At 41.8% G+C, this 16,408-nt stretch overlaps 1 protein-coding gene across 1 annotated transcript in view; it reads left to right on the forward strand.

Annotated features, from left to right (window-relative positions):
* VAV1 (vav guanine nucleotide exchange factor 1) overlaps nucleotides 1–16,408 on the forward strand; it is a 65,283-nt gene that overhangs the window by 38,792 nt on the left and 10,083 nt on the right. Inside the window, exons 8-18 of the mRNA XM_026679553.2 lie at nucleotides 506–609; nucleotides 1,604–1,703; nucleotides 3,364–3,459; nucleotides 3,987–4,055; nucleotides 4,550–4,636; nucleotides 5,884–5,969; nucleotides 8,252–8,384; nucleotides 8,625–8,734; nucleotides 9,464–9,565; nucleotides 9,749–9,846; nucleotides 11,099–11,124. Coding sequence (XP_026535338.1) covers nucleotides 506–609; nucleotides 1,604–1,703; nucleotides 3,364–3,459; nucleotides 3,987–4,055; nucleotides 4,550–4,636; nucleotides 5,884–5,969; nucleotides 8,252–8,384; nucleotides 8,625–8,734; nucleotides 9,464–9,565; nucleotides 9,749–9,846; nucleotides 11,099–11,124 — 1,011 coding nt within the window. The remainder of the gene's footprint in view (nucleotides 1–505; nucleotides 610–1,603; nucleotides 1,704–3,363; nucleotides 3,460–3,986; nucleotides 4,056–4,549; nucleotides 4,637–5,883; nucleotides 5,970–8,251; nucleotides 8,385–8,624; nucleotides 8,735–9,463; nucleotides 9,566–9,748; nucleotides 9,847–11,098; nucleotides 11,125–16,408) is intronic.

The raw sequence follows: 16,408 nt of genomic DNA on the forward strand, positions 1-16,408 counted from the left end.
ATTTACATTCTCTTTGTTTTAATCTGTATATTTATTATGAAACTTCATTTCAAAATGGTCTGGCTAGGGTGAAAGCTTAATTCAAAGTAATTCCCTCTGTGCTCAGTGAAATTTAATCTAATTTTTTTAATCATCTCCTCTTCCTCCTTCTCTTTCTTCTCCTCCTCCTTTATATCAACAATATATATTCACTAGAAAGATATAGTCCATATAGAAAAGATATATTTTAAAAAATGGAAAGAAATTAGAATTTCCATGACATTTAAATTCAACATTTTTAAATTACCAAAAAGAAAAAAAAGAAGGAAAACAGACAATTATTAAACAAGTGTCTTTATTTTCATATTTTTATCTGACCTTTCTCTAAATACTTAGCACAACTGTGACATAACAATCCTTATCTTTAGACAATTGCCTGACAGAGTTAATCTGGAACAGAAATGTCAGATGTAAACAAGCCAAGCAAATGAGTTATACTTTATCAATGGTTTTTCTACTCCATCAGGAACTTTTGAAAGTTCATCGGTGCTTTCTAGTCGAGTTGAAGAATGCTTTGTCTTTTAATCACTCTCAGAATCTCTACCAAGTATTTATCAAATACAAAGAACGGTAAGTGCCTTCCTCAACAGGTCTAAAGCTGCCCCAAAATTATGGAAATCTAAGCCAAAGTTGACCCAGCCCTTTATCATATCCATGATGCTATAGATTACCTGAGAATGTAACACAGAAGTATTTTCTCTTTCATATACACTTTGAGGCTACAAAATGTATAAAGTATCAAGATCTGTGAATAGATACATGTTATAGTGGAAATGCACTACTAGATAAAAAAATTGATATAGAGTTGTACTAGATGCTTTGATCTTTATTGACATAGAAACCATGTCTTTGGAAAGATGCCATTTCTATACTGCCCCATGCTGATATCTAACATAACAGGCATGTTATTCTATACCCATCCCAGAAGCAGATATTTTAAATTAGGACAACCTAATCTGGCTGCAGACATTCAGCATAACCACTTGGTCATTCAATCATTCATTCAACTCCGGACATAATTTCATCAACATCATGTCTCAATAAATGTTTCTTTGAGGTTCTTTTCATAAGTGCTTGCTAATGTCATGAGAAATTGTATGCAGCCACATTGTTTTCTGTCCTTTCCTTTCCTTTCTCAATTGCCTTCAATTTTTCCTCATGCGCATCCTGTATTATTTTGCCTCCTTGAATGTCCAAATTATTTAAGCTTTAGCTTCATTAGATCTTCTTGTAAGCAGTCTGGTCCTATTTCATCTAGAATTGAGTGCAAGACAAAGATAGCTGCTATCTATCTAATAGCTATTCATATATTTGGAGCCCAGATTTAGTAGCTCAATTGCTTAATTTCCCTGTGTTCCCAGAGAAATATAAAATTTGAATCAAATAACTTGAGTGTTGTTTAACATTCAGAACTGGACTTTTCACCCATGCAAACACTAATACTCCCTGCCAATATACACAAGTACTTAAACTGTACTGGCAGTAACAGCTAAGTTCAAGTTAGAATATTTCTCTATAGATATGTAACTTTCATTTACCCTGGTTTCTTACACTTCACTTACAGGTTCTTGCTCTATGGTCGCTACTGCAGTCAGATAGAGGCAGCTACTAAATACCTGGACCAAGTATCAAATATTAGTGTGGATGTGCGCATGAAACTAGAGGTGAGAGATGCTATTTCATACATGTGCTAGACTCTCCCATTGCACCAAAAAGCTGCTTTATGTATCATATTTAGTGGAGAGAATTGCTTTCATGATGATCTACGGGTTCCATATCTATGCCGCAAGAACCGGATGACAGCTAGATGGCAACAAAGAAAGATATACTGTATGGCAACGCTTACCCTTTGTTGCCATCTAGTGATCATTCAAGGTTTTTGCATCACAGATGATCATCCTTTTATTGGCCTATCCACTTTAGCAATGATATAACCCAGCTTCATCAACCCGATTACTGTCAGATGAATTGAGATTCATTTCCCATAATTCTCAGCTAGCATGCTTGGAGGGCAAGTGGAGGAAGACTGTTAACTTTTTTTAAAAAAAAAAATCAATGTACATTGATTTATGTAATGGTATGTGTGAATTACCTTGGTAAACAAGGAAAGAGATGTGGCCTAGGGCAGAGGTTTCCAACCTTGGCAACTTTAAGGCTTGTGGACTTCAACTCCCAGAATTCTCCAGCCAGCTGGCTGGAGAATTCTGGGAGTTGAAGTCCACAAGCCTTAAAGTTGCCAAGGTTGGAGACCTCTGGCCTAGGGAACAAACAGATAAGGGGAGGGGCAGCCTGCAGCTGAATAATTGGCAGAGAAAGAAACTCAAAATGAATCCTCTTATCAGACTGTAAGAAGAGATGACAGGAACTTTGTATGTTCAGATTTGGAAGATTCTATTACTGTAGCCTTACAATACAGTAGAATTAACTCATCTGATCTGTTTCCCATTTGGTTTACCTAGGAATGCTGAGACTAAATAATTCTTGTTACATGCTGTCATTATGCAATAGAATTACACAAAAGTGCCCAATCAAATTAATACACCAATACATTTAGTAGTAGTTTTTTTTCTCTGTTACATTAAAAGTAAAAAAAAATTCAACTGCTACTTTTGGAAAGTTCTGAGTCCCTTCCCCCACATCCAAGACTTTCAGGTCTTGAGTGATCCTGAACAAAACCAGAGAAAAATCTAAAGAACAAAACCACCTCAGCAAAAATCAGATGTGCAAAATAAAACTCCAGAACAAATGGAAAGAGGAAGAACAGCGTAATGTCCTAGTTCTCAAGTGAACAGAAGCTTTGCTGGTTTGATGCAATACTAGTGAGTCTGGCAGCTACTCCAAGGCTCTAGATGCAGACATGTGGTCTTACCACTGGCATATTAAGTTAAAAACAAGAAGTCAGGAATGGCAAATGTGGTTTTGCTGGTGTGGAGGGCCAGGGAGATGATCTGGAGAGAAATAGGCAAGAATTCTTATATAGGTCGAGAAAGTTGAGACATCCCTTAAGTCCTGGGATATATGATAATAGGATACAAAGTAATATTCTAAAGATATTCAGGCAGGATCCTCTCTGACCCTCTGGGATGTAAAAGGGAATGGAGGGACAGCACAATCAGGTCTGCAAAATTCTGTAAATAAAGCCTCTCTCAATAAAGTTAAGTTCTAACTTCCTGTGGAGTTTTGTTTCCTGATACCTCATAGTATCAGGAAACTATACCTGATAGCTGGTAAGTTATAGTTTGGTCTTGTGCAATAATATTTCCCCACTGCTGGAAAAGTATAAATGGCTCTGAATGAATCATAAATCATGTTTTTGCCTTTCAGGAATGCTCCCAACGGGCCAATAACGGCCGGTTCAGCCTGCGTGATCTCCTTATGGTACCCATGCAGCGGGTCTTGAAATATCATCTTCTCCTTCAGGTAATAGTGTTTTATCAGATTATGTCCCCCATGTCATGGAGAGGGAATGAAGAATGGGAAAAGGGGAATGATGCTCAGAAAACCTAAGCAAGGTCTTTTCTGCAGCTTTCTCTCCTGTTGAGTTTGGGATGGAGAAATTCCCAGAAAATTGAGGTCAGGTGCCTACAGCCAGTTCCTTGAACAAATTCAGTAATGTGGTGGTTGGTTGGAGGCAGGGGGAGAGGGAGTTTAAAGGAAGAAGACAAAGAAGAAGCTGGAAGCCAAGAATCTTGATTTTGTTTAGACAAGGTTTCCTTACTTTGAGTCTCCTGACTCTTTTTCTTAGAGACTTCTTCAAAGCAGTGAGACTATTTCTACCCTTTTGTTCCTTGGGACAAGATTCTACAATTTATACAGTCAAAAAAACCCATCTTAGTTTCAGCTTTCAGTGGAGATGTAGAGCATGAAAATCAGAGAAATACACAATAACCATTTTATCATATAATTGTGAAGTCTGTTAACTCCTGTTGTTTCCTTCTTTCTTCCAGGAGCTGACCAAATACACATTAGACCCAACTGAAAAGGAAAACCTGAGGCAAGCGCTAGATGCCATGCGGGTGAGAGAAATATCTGTGGCTTTTCTAGGCATAATTAAAAAGGAATGTAATCTCTTTGATGGTAGCTACTACGAACCTGTAGCTCTATTGGAGCTCCCATAGCCATAGTCTAAACCTCAGTGACCAGGAAGGAAACTTAGTAGTGGTAATAGTAGTAGTAGTGTAGTAGTAGTAGTAGAAGGAGAAGGAGTCATTTGCTCCCACTCTAATCCAAGGGGTTTCCAATTTGGGACTATAAATCTCATCAACCAGCTGCCAAGGAAAATTTAAATGGTTGCAAAACAATATTTGAAGGTCAAAATTGATTTACATTATTTCTATAGTGCAGGACTCTCTCAGAATCAGATAATATATTCAGCAAAAGATTGTTTAGGAAGTAAGCCACTTCATCTTGGGTATTTAGGGAAAAATTTGGATGTAATTTTCTTGGAGTTTTTTTAAATATATGACTTTTTTCTCTTTGGAAGAAAAATAATAATTATTTATTTCACTAGGATCTGGCTCAATGCGTGAATGAGGTCAAAAGGGACAATGAAACACTGAAACAAATAACTAATTTCCAACTTTCCATAGAGAATTTGGTGAGTGCTGCTGTGAGGGACTTTCGTAGAATCTAGATTTGAGCAATTTCAATTCCTTTTGAGATTAATCCTGTATGTTAATCACACCCAATACCAAACCAATGGGACAGATCACTGGTCCAAATAGATTATATAGTTCAATTGTCTCCAGCTAGCCCAGCTGTTGAGCCTCTTGGTTGGGCATTGTGGCTTTTATGGTATCTACAGGTCACCAACAGGTGGGTTATGTGGGTTCAGTCTAAGAAGGGGAAATCACTAAGAAGGAAATCCCTAAAATAGCAGCCACACCCACAGCCTACTAATATGTCACCTGCCTTCTTCCCCAAATGCTAGTATACCTTGCTATCCAGTATTTTGGAAGTTTCTAATGTATCCTCATCTTGAAGGTGGGAGGGGGTCTTTTCTTTCCACATCTTGTCAGATCACTTATTAATTTATTAATACATTACTTATTCACTTATTAATGCTCATTCTATGGCTCTCTAATTTGTCTTTGACCCTTCCATTGTTTACCTTCTTCTGGTTACCTCTTAGTTTTTGTTTCAGGCTGTTATGTCTTGCTTAGCTCTTTTCATCTCTGAGGAATGTTGCTGGGTAGTTTCAGAATGGATGTCTATCTTTTCCCCCCTTTTCTCCAGCCTCTGCCCAGACCCCAGCCTCTTCCTTCCATTGCCTCCTTTGGGTGCTCTTTTCACCAAAACCTGTTCTGTTTTTAATTTTCATCTGTAGCATTCTACCACTGAATTTCAGCTTCTTCCACATTATATATAGTCCACCCTTCTTTCATCTTCCGTGACTCCCAGTAGATTGATTCAATGGCTTTTTCCAAAGAACTTTCTTCTTTTGCTGCTGCCTGCAATGCAAATCTGCTAATGACTGCCTTTAGTTCAACAATGGCCTCAAGAATAAAGGGCATTTGTACCATTCTTCCAGTAAATATTCTTTCTCTCATTCCCAGTCCTGATTTGTTCCCTCCATTTGATATCCATTCTTATTTTTAGGCTGGGGGAGGGCGGATAAGTAATATTTTATTCAGAAAACTATATTGTACCTTAACATCATGGCCTTCATGCAGAAGCTCATGTCTACTATTGGGAAAATAAAATCTGGAGAATGAAATCACTCATGTTTCCCTTCATTAATGTTATTTTGGAAACCAGCCACTGGAAGGAGTTGGCAGTCCCAAGCAACTCCTTACATGTAAAGAGTTTATATCTTGTAAATAAGATGGTCTTCTTTCTTCCTAGTCACAATCCCTGGCTCACTTTGGGAGGCCGAAAATTGATGGAGAGCTGAAGATTATCATTGGGGAGAAGCGCTCCAAATTAGACAGGTGATGGATAGCATGAACATTTTGGTAGCAATATAAATTCATATGTCCCAAAGCCAAATGTATCAGATACTGTATATTATGATGTTTACTGAAATACTGAAAGCAAAAGTAGTGTTTGCAAGCACGAAAGCATTTAATTAAAACATATGATGAACAGTTGCAGGAACTGGGCATGGCTAGTCTAGTGAAGAGAGACCAGGGGAGACATGATAGCAGTGTTCCAATAATTGAGGGGCTGCCACAGAGAGCGGTGGGATCAAGCTATTTCCCAAAGCACCTGAAGGCCAGACATGAAATAAAGGAAGGAAGGGAGGGAGGGAGGGAGAGGGGGAGGGAGGGAGGGAGGAGAGGTTCAACCTGGAATAAGGAGAAATTTTCTGACAGTGAGAACAAACAACCAATGGAACAATCAACCAATGGAATGTCAACGTTCCAAGTAATAATCCCATTATTACTTGGAAGGAAGACCCCTCTCCCACAGAACAGAAAATGGGCCAGAGCCAAGTCAGCTTCAGGCTTGACACAGAAGTCATGGGAGCTTCATTACTGGAAGCTTTCAAGAAGAGACTGGACTGCTATCTGTCAGAAATGATGCACCGTTTGCTTGGGCAGAGGGTTGAACTAGATGACTTACAAGGCCCTTCCAACCAGAGATGGTATTCAGCAGGTTCTGCCCACTTCTGGAGAACCAGTAGTAGAAATTTTGAGTAGTTCGGAGAACCAGCAAATGCCACCTCTGACTGCCAAGCCCACCTCTGACTGCCAAGCCCACCAAGCCATGCCCACAGAACCGGTAGTAAAAAAAAATTGAATTCCACTACTGCTTCCAACTCTGTTAATCTGTTAAATCTGCTATTAGCTGTTCTGCTTTTGTTGCCTAACCTGAGAGAGTCAGAAGTAAGACAAAAAAAAAGTCTGAGATAGGGAGCAACCAGTATTTTCTCTACTGCCTTATAGCACAAACCTATTTAGTACAGACGATAAACTAAGTGGCTTATTTGCAGATATTTTTGGGTAATTGCTTTGCTTCATTTTATTGCTTTCTGCTGGATATGGTGGGAGAACTAATGGTCAGTTACCATTTGAGTAATGTTTATTGTACTCAGTGCAATCATACTTATTTCTGAACTAGGCCTATCATGTCCAGGCTGCAAAAATCTGTCACTAAATGGCAGTAAAAAGATGTTTTATTTAGCATTTATTTTCTGACATCTAATGAATTTTGCAGTCCAGGTATAGAAGCCCTATTCTAATCAAAACATTATTGTACTTGCTGTCATATTTGAAAATTAGTGGGGGGAGGTTGTATATTTTTAAAATATTTACAGCAAAATAGGATGTATAATAGAAAATGCCCACTTTAAATAAGGAACCAAGATGCAACAAAATGTCCTTCACTGGGCTCCTAGCCAAAAGAATGCAAAAGAGCTTCAAACTAGGCAACGTTATGGGTTGTATACCCCAGAACTCTTACACAGGAATGATAAAGGAAGTGATATATCAAACTGTGTTCTTTAAGCTGTGATGTAACATGGAATGTAACATCTGATAGTACAGTAGGATGACTTTACTATGGCTACCTACCTACATTCTTCTCTACTAAAAGGATTTTAGCCCACCCTAATTACGGTTATTAACAGCATGGATCATAATGAGTGGGGTTTATTGTGCCCATATATTGCCTCCCTTAACACCAGACAACAGTCTGGTTCCTGTTATCTATCTCTTCTCTGCAGGGTAAGCAGATAGCTCTGGTTTGTCTGCTCATTCATAGCTCTGTGACTATTTTTCATGCTTATCCCATGTACAAGATCATCTTCCACAACAATTTGCTTCTTTTTCATAGCAACTAACATCTGCTTCCTCTGCCTAATAATAGGTCTAACCTTACCTTTTTCTGCTTGGTTTTGCCATTATAGTTACTCTCTGTATTGATAACAATTTTCTTTGAGGAAAGGACGGGGAGAATGCCTGCGCCTTCAAATGCCCGCTGTTTTCATTCATGAGTGGAATTTTCCATCTAACTGTTGCTTTCTAATATTCTTTGTCAAGTAACATGAAGGGTCTAACCAGTTATGAGTTGGTGAGGGAAGGGCCAGAGGTAGCTGTTGTCACTGAGGATGCTCTTAATTTCTATGTACATATACAGCTCAAGAGAATACTGAGCAAATCAACATTGTTTGATGACTACAGTTGTTATCCAGAGAGGTCTGTTTCAGCATTGCATTTGTTTATAAAATACATTTCTTGCTGGACTTTCTCAAGTTAACCATCTCTTGTAGATATGGTTTTCTCCTGGATAAAGCTCTGCTAATCTGCAAGCGAAAAGGGGATTCATATGAAATGAAGATATTTGTGGATCTGTGTAACTACCAGGTCCGAGATGATTCTTCTGCAGAAAAAGACAACAAGAAGGTAAAGTCTGAGTTACATCCTATAGGGGGGAAACCTGGGAAAGGAATGGCAATCGTGGATTCTACTTTGCTCTAGAATTAGACCTAAATTTTATTTTAGCCCAATGGGACAATACTGTGCTTCCTTTTTAATCCATTCTACTATGTTCCCTCCAAAGAGGATTAATAAGGGAAAAGGGGTCTGGGATTAAAGTGCCCCAGATTTTGCCTTAATAAATTATTTTGCAATTTTTGTTGTCAGTGGACTCATATGTTCATTCTAATTGAGCTTAATGGATTCTCCGGCTTTGAATTGTACTTCAAGACACACGATCTGAAAAAAAAATGGATGGAACAATTTGAAATGGCTCTGTAAGTCTCTTCTATTCCTCTAGCTTTGGCATGATGACCTTTATCATTCCAAGTCTGCTGTGCTTTGGACCAATTTCAGCATGATGGATTCATTCCAGATTTCACAGGGCACATTAATGAGAGGGAGGGAGGGAGGGAGGGAGGGAGGGAGGGAGAGGGAGGGAAGGAAGGAAGGAAGGAAGGAAGGAAGGAAGGAAGGAAGGAAGGAAGGAAGGAAGGAAGGAAGGAAGGAAGGAAAGGAATCGATTAATCAGAAGGCTTCTATAGAAATTAGATAGTTAGTCATTAATCATGTGTTTCCTGTTAGATGATCAACAAAAACAGTAACATTTCTCACATGTTCAGCAAAATTCCTTGAGTTCTTTTTGACAAAGCAAGATGAGAAATAGGATTCAGAAAATAAGATAGAGGACTTCTCGGACTGCGACAATTTATGTTAAGAATCTTTGTGTATTCATTCTTAATTTTTCACAAACTAGCCTATACTTCTTTTGCTTTCTCTTAAAACAAAATCATAGGAATGTTTCAGAGAATATCAGCATTTTCTATTTTTACCAGCTGGAGTGTAGAAAACCAAACTGAATTACTCAGGAACAAAAAGAGAAAATTAGTTTAAGAGGGCCAAATTGTTTATATACTGCTTTCCTAATGCCTTTTACAAAGCAAAAGACCTAACAAGCAGAGGTATTGCATTTTACTTGCTAAGTGCCTTCTTATTCCGTGGTACAGCTCCAATATCTATCCTGAAAATGCCAAGGCCAATAGACACGAATTCTACATGTATTCATTTGAAGATACCACCTCCTGCAAAGCCTGCCAGATGCTGCTGAGGTATGTATATGCTATGCCATATTCTTCAATCCCTGCTTGAATAAATTCTAAATATTTAATAATACAGCTGCCATTTTATGCGTAGAAGCAGACAGCCTTGCAAAATAACTAGGCCATATTCCACTTTATCTGGAAAAGTCAAATATGTGGACTTACTCTCCATACCCTTCTATCTGCTCACAGAGGAACCTTCTACCAGGGTTATCGTTGCAGCAAATGCAGGTCACCTGCTCATAAGGAATGTCTTGGCCGGGTGTCACCATGTGGAAAGTCCAGTTCAGGTAAGTTTCTAGTAGCTAAATCCTTCTCCTTGCTTGGATGTGCCATAACAATCTGGCAATCCCCAGTGTTCTTGCCCTCTATTGCAGGACCCTAATTTATTTAACAAGGTGCTATGAGCTCTACAGGAAGGCCACAGGCAAGGCCACTGATTCATGGCAGCAGTTCTTATTCCTGACTCAGGACATTAAATCAGTGGTAGGGAAGTCCCTAAAAGGGCCATGATTTTGCACAGGAATGGGGAAAGCCTGTGAATCTGTGTGCCTAGGTCCTGCAGCTGTTCTCAGCCTTTGGAAGTGAGGCTTTCTTTGGGACAATATGCATCAAAGGTTGGCTACCTGTTCCCCCTGCATATTTGGGGCTATAAATGGTTGGACAATTTTAGTCCAAATGTCTCAAGGCAGCAGGGAAACAATTTGGAGGGCTAATGGAAACAATTTTATAACATAGTTATTTTGGGGGTGAGATCAGCTACCTATAAAATAGTTGCCATAGTGAATGTGATCAGTCACAAGTATTTGTGTATCAAACTGTTGAGGTTGCTTCTGACTATATTTTGAAAATGCAAAGAAATGGCTGGATGTGTGAAGGAATTCCATCCTCCTTTTTTTTTCCAGACTGGATAGCCATTTGTTGGGAATGGTATAAGGCAGGGCTGTCAAACTCCCAGCCTGTGGGCCAGATGCGTCATGCGCTGGCCACGCTCACGCACGGTTTAGTGAAGGGGGAAAAAGTCCTGATTTGTCGTGTGATGATGCCTTGACGACATGAGTTTGACACCCCTGGTATAAGGTTTCTTGCTTGGTTGGATTAGAAAACCTCCAAGGTCCCTTCCAGTCCTATTCTATGCTCTCACAATAAGGATTAACAAAGAGTTGAAATATGTCTTCCCTGCAGGGCAAATATACACTGTAAATTGATGTCAAACTCGAGTGGCTCCCTTCTGTCTATAGAGTATACCACTTCTGATATTTTAGCACAGGCCTGCTGAGTGGTGGGATTCAGATAATTTAACAACCGGCACTCTGCCCTAATGATTTCTTCCAATGACCAGCTCACCAAACTGCTCGGAAAGTTAACAACCGGTTCTCCCGAATTGGTGCAAGCTGGCTGAATCCCACCACTGGGCCTGCTTAATTTCCTTCTTTCTTCCCTTCTTTACTGCTGGTGGCTCATCATCTTTGTTCCATCATGTTAATTGTGAGATTCTCTTGTCCCTGTAACAATTGTAATACTGCTTTTTTCTGTTTAAAGGTGACTCTGGATTTACTGCAAAAAAGGTAACAAAGAAAGTTGAAATTTAAATTTGTGACAAGTTTTAAAAAATGGGAAATTAATGATGGATAAACCGTGGAAAGACAGTTGGGCCTGGTTTACACATTAGCCAACATGGTGAAAGGACTGGATGATTGAAAACTCTGTCCCATAGATGCCTTTAATGATGCAGTTTGGTTTTCATATAGCAGAATGTGTGAAGCCAGCCATTGTGGCTTAGCACAATGTGTTAATCAGATCACTAGTGTTGATTTGGCAAACCACAAAATAAAATAAAAATCTAGTTAAAGACAATATGGTAACTTGGCCGTTTTCCTCAGCAACTTCATCACTGCAAAGATGGGTAGGAAAAGCACTTGCTGGATTAGAAGGCAGGCTGACACAACACACATTTTTTTCAACCTTAAATTTCCCTCCCCAATCATTCTGGTGTGAGGAAATTAATAGAAAAGTAATAAAAAAATTTATTTTCTTATTCTGTCCAAATGTTAAAGCCTGTGCATGAATTTGGGGCTTTATAACAGGGATCTAAACATTTTTAATTTCAGCAATGTGAATGTGTGTATTATAAATCAATAGTTGTTGATTGCATCTATAGCTTGTTGTAGTATGTAAATGGAAATTATGATTTGTTTCTGTTCAGACTATATATTCTCCCAGGTTTTTAGCATACTATGTGCAAGGCCAGAGCATCTAAAAAAGGAAAACCAAATAAGAAATTGGCCAACCTGGCCATTATTAGTTTACTCCTCCACTAGATTGATTTTGGCTTGTTTAGCAAACCATGATTGAAACAAATAACAGCTAAGCATGAGGTACAAATGTAGTCACTCCCGTAATAGTTTGCCTTTTCTTGCTATTTGAATCTCTGGCTCTTTTTATTTCCCCCTTTTTTTACTCCCTTTATCCTTTATGTATCTCTGTCCGAGCCTCTTCCTTGCTTTACAGTATATCTTCTCCTATACCTCTATCTTCTATTTCCTATTGTATTCTTCCTTCTTTGATTCTTTACCTCTTCAGTTTTCCAAGATTCTGTTTTCTGTCCTTAATACCAAAAGCAGTACATCAAGTGAGATTAGACCCACCCACTCTGTCTATTCCCAGTGTTAAGTTCGGTCGGTGGGTCCCATGAATAGACGAGGCGAGAGTAGTGAACAACAGCTCTTTATTAAGCAGCTAGATTCTGACACAAAACCCTAGTGCGCGGCAGCTCTTCTTATAGAGCTGGCCGCGGCTAGGCAGCCAATGACAATTCTTTGAGTTTGCCGCGCTTGGTTTCAGCCAATCGTGGCAAACCCTGTATGAGCCAATCAGGAACGTTCAAGCCATCCAATCACGATCCATCTTGTCTGGACCAATAGGAACGCAGGGTTTCGAGCCTGCTAATATGGAACACCCCTCCCCTCTTGGTTCCGTCCAAAGGGCGGGGTAACGTAGTCACGTAAGTAGGCGGGTCTTCGGACCTGCCTACTTGACTTGCGCGGTTCATAATGTCTCTGGTCGTCGTCGGGTTCGGACAGGCTCCGCGTCGCTCTCAAGCTTCTCGATGGAACCGCCTGGAAGGGTGAGCCGGGCCTATAGCTGCGACTCCCGCCTGGTGTATCCGGGTTGGTTGAGTTGTTCGCTCTGTCGCTCCCGCCTGGATTATCTGGGCTGGTTGAGCTTGTCCGGCTGCTACTTCCAGGTGAAGCACCCGTCTGCCTTGGTTCCCTGTTTGTAGGTAAGTATTGCTGGATTAATGTTTGATTTTTATTTAATGTGTGTGTGGGGTGTTCTGCTTGCGCAGATACCGGTTCTTTTTCTAAGTTTGAGGTTTCCCCCCCTCCCTGATTTCTTGGTTAGAGTCTGTGGGGGGAAAAGTGGCCAGTCTAGATTGTAGCTGGTCAATGTGCCATTTCCAGCTCCTACCGTCGGTGGTCTGGAGTCGGTAGGAGCGGGGGCCGGTGACCTGGGTGATCTTTGCCGGTAGCCATAGCGGGTCCCCAGTAAAGTTTTTAGCCAAAACAGTGTCTCCCACGTTGAAGGCTCGGTGTCGGCTTGTAGATCCAGGGGGTTTCTCTGGAGTGTAAGTAGGGTGCAAACGGTCTAGGGGTGAGCGGAGTCTTCTGCCCATGAGTAATTCCGCTGGACATTTGTTCGTGGTGGTGTTGGGTGTAATATGTTGTATTAGGAGCATTTTGTTGATTTTTTCGTGGATGTTGCCATGTTCAATTTTTTGGATAGTTTTTTTTTTGTGAACTGAACCATGTGTTCAGCTCGCCCGTTCGCCACCGGGTGAGCGGGTGATGTCAATGCGTGTCGGATGCCGCGGTCTGCCAAGTATTGCTCAAACGCCAATGCAGTAAATTGAGGTCCATTGTCAGATACTATCACATCTGGCAGACCATGCGTGGCAAAAAGTTTGTTTAATTTTTTGATAACGGCTTCTGTGGTGGTTGTCTTCATTTTGCTTACTTCGAGCCAATTTGAATAGGCATCAACAGTGATTAAAAAGGTATGCCCTTTGGTTGGCCCCACGAAGTCAATATGGATTCGCGACCAGGGGCCTCTGGGGGTTTCCCATTCTAGCGGTGGAGCTGCAGGGGGAGCCGAACGGGTTTCTTGGCATCTGCTGCAAGCGGCGACCCAAGTCTCTATTTGTTTGTCCATGCCTGGCCACCATGCGTAGCTTCTGGCCAGGGCTTTCATTCGTACAATGCCCGGGTGCCCATTGTGCAGCATGTCTAAAACTTTTTTTTGTAATGTTTCTGGTATAACCACCCGGTCTCCCCAAAGAATGCACCCCCTTTGTGAAAAAAGTTCGGTTTGCCGGTTTTTAAATGGTTTAAAGAGTTCATTTTTTTCGCTTTCCGGCCAACCCCTCTCCACCCAGCTGAGGACTCGTGCCAATCGTTTGTCCCTTTTTGTTTCGCGGGCAATGTCTTGCGTGGTCAATGGTGGCGTGGGTATTGTTTCTATTTGTAAAATAGATAAGGTGGGTGCTGGGTCGTCTTGCACATCTGGTAGGGGGGATTGGCTTAAAGCATCAGCGTGCGAGATGGTCTTGCCGGGCCGGTGTGCTAAATGGTAATTATAAGCGGCAAGAAATTCAGACCATCTTGTCATCCTAGGTGACAGGATGTTTGGAGTGGGTTTGTTCCCGGCCAAAATGCCTAGTAGGGGTTTGTGGTCCGTAATAATTGAAAAGGTCCTACCATAAATGTATTCATGGAATCTTTTCACTGCGGAGACGATGGCTAGGGCTTCTTTGTCCAGCTGGCTGTAGTTCCTCTCAGGCTTGGACAGGGTTCTTGAGAAGAATGCGATGGGAGCCTCTTTTCCATTCGGCAAGGTGTGGCTTAGGATTGCTCCAACACCAAAGGGTGATGCGTCGCATGTGACAGTCAGCGGCAGGGTTTCGTTATACTGAATAAGGACTGCGTCGGAAGTTAAAAGGTTTTTTATTTGTTGGAAAGCGCATTCCTCTCGCCTGCCCCAGATCCAGGGTGCCGTTTTATCCAGGAGCCTATGCAAGAGTTCTGCGACGGTCGCCTTCTGGGGTAGGAAAACATTATAGAAATTAATGAGTCCGAGGAATGCTTGGAGTTCCGTTTTATTTTTCGGTCTGGGGGCTTCTTTGATGGCTTTTAACTTTTTGTCAGTAGGGTGAATTCCATGTTTGTCTAGGAGGTATCCCAGGAATTCAACCCTTAGTACATAGCTGGCACTTCTCTTTTTTTACCTTGAGGCCGGAGTCTTTAAATTTTTGTAAGACCGCTCTAAGCCGTTTCTCCAATTGTTTCTTATTGGGGGCTGCTACTAGTATGTCGTCGAAATAGGGCACGACTCCTTTAATTCCCTGCAGTAGTCTTTCCATTAGGCTTTGGAAAACCCCAGGTGCGACGCTGACTCCAAATTGGAGCCGGTTGCATTTAAATGCCCCTCGATGTGTCACGATTGTTTGTGCCTCAGCGGTTTCAGCATCGACCGGCAGTTGCTGATAGGCTTGTGCCAGGTTGAGCTTTGCAAAAGCTCTGCCAACCCCAAGTGAGTGTAGGAGATGTTGGACTACTGGCACAGGGTAGGCACTCTGCTGCAGGGCATGGTTGAGGGTGGCCTTGTAGTCTCCACAGATTCTCAGGGAGCCATCTGGTTTGATGGGGGTGACAATTGGTGTTTCCCAATGGGCATGGTCGATAGGTTCTAATACGCCTTGCGCGATGAGCTTATTTAATTGCTCGTCTATCTTAGGCTTGAGTGCAAAAGGCACTCGGCGCGGCTTGAGGTGAATAGGGGCAATGTCTGAGCTAAGATTGAAGGAGATTGGGGACCCCTTGTACTTGCCTAAAGTGTCATCGAAGACCTCTTGGAAGTCTCGTACGAGCGTCGCCTCCCAATCTTCTTCGTCTGTGTGATTGATGCCTGCCATCTCGATCCCCAGCGGCGAGAACCATTGTAGTCCGAGTAAGCTGGGGCGGTCTTTTTCCACAATTGTAAGTGGTAGGATGTTGGTGCGGTTTTTGAAAGTGATCTTGAAATGCCCGCTGCCAGCCACTGGCATGCAGTTTCCTTGGTAGTCCTTCAAAATTAATTTCTGGTCACTTAGTTCCTGGTGGCGTATGCTGGGTATTAGATGCTTTATGGTGCGCCAGGGGACCATGGAGAGATAGGAGCCTGAATCTACCTCCATGGTGCATGGTTGGTCTTTGATATCAACCTCGATGCGTACCTTCCGTGGATCTATTGGTGAAGAATGGGCGATGATAACTGTTTGGTGTGTTTCTTCTCTACGCGGTGCCTCATTGAATCTTTTGTTTCGGCCGTCCCGGCTCCACCGGCTGTCAGTCTGGCGGTCCCGGTTTTTGGTGGGGGTGCCATCTTGTCTTCTCGGGCTGTTGCCTCGACGTCGGGGGCTGAAGTTTCTTTTATTGCGGCATACTTTAGCGATATGCCCCTGCTTCTCACAATGTCGGCAAACGGCGTCCAGGAACTTGCATTCGGAACACGGGTGATTTCCTCCGCAGCCAGCACATTGGTACCCTGACTTATGACCCCGCTGGTCTCGCCGATCGCGTTCTGACTGAAGTCGGTGAATTTCTTCTTCTTTGCTGTCAGAAGGGGATTCGACGTCGCCATGGTGGGCGGTAGTTGCGAGTTTTTCTGGCATGGTAGTTGCCACACTGGTCACTTGATGATCAGTTCCGTTTGAACCCCGCATTCGGGCCGCTGATTTAGTGGTAGCTTCGGCTGCGGTTGCTTCGGCTATGGCGTCGGCGAGGGAGATGTCACCCTTGGTCATTAGTCTGCTTT

This window comes from Notechis scutatus, chromosome 2, assembly GCF_049901735.1.
Source record: "Notechis scutatus isolate UNSWTSFEM ecotype Mainland chromosome 2, rNotScu1.2, whole genome shotgun sequence".
NCBI lineage: Eukaryota > Metazoa > Chordata > Lepidosauria > Squamata > Elapidae > Notechis > Notechis scutatus.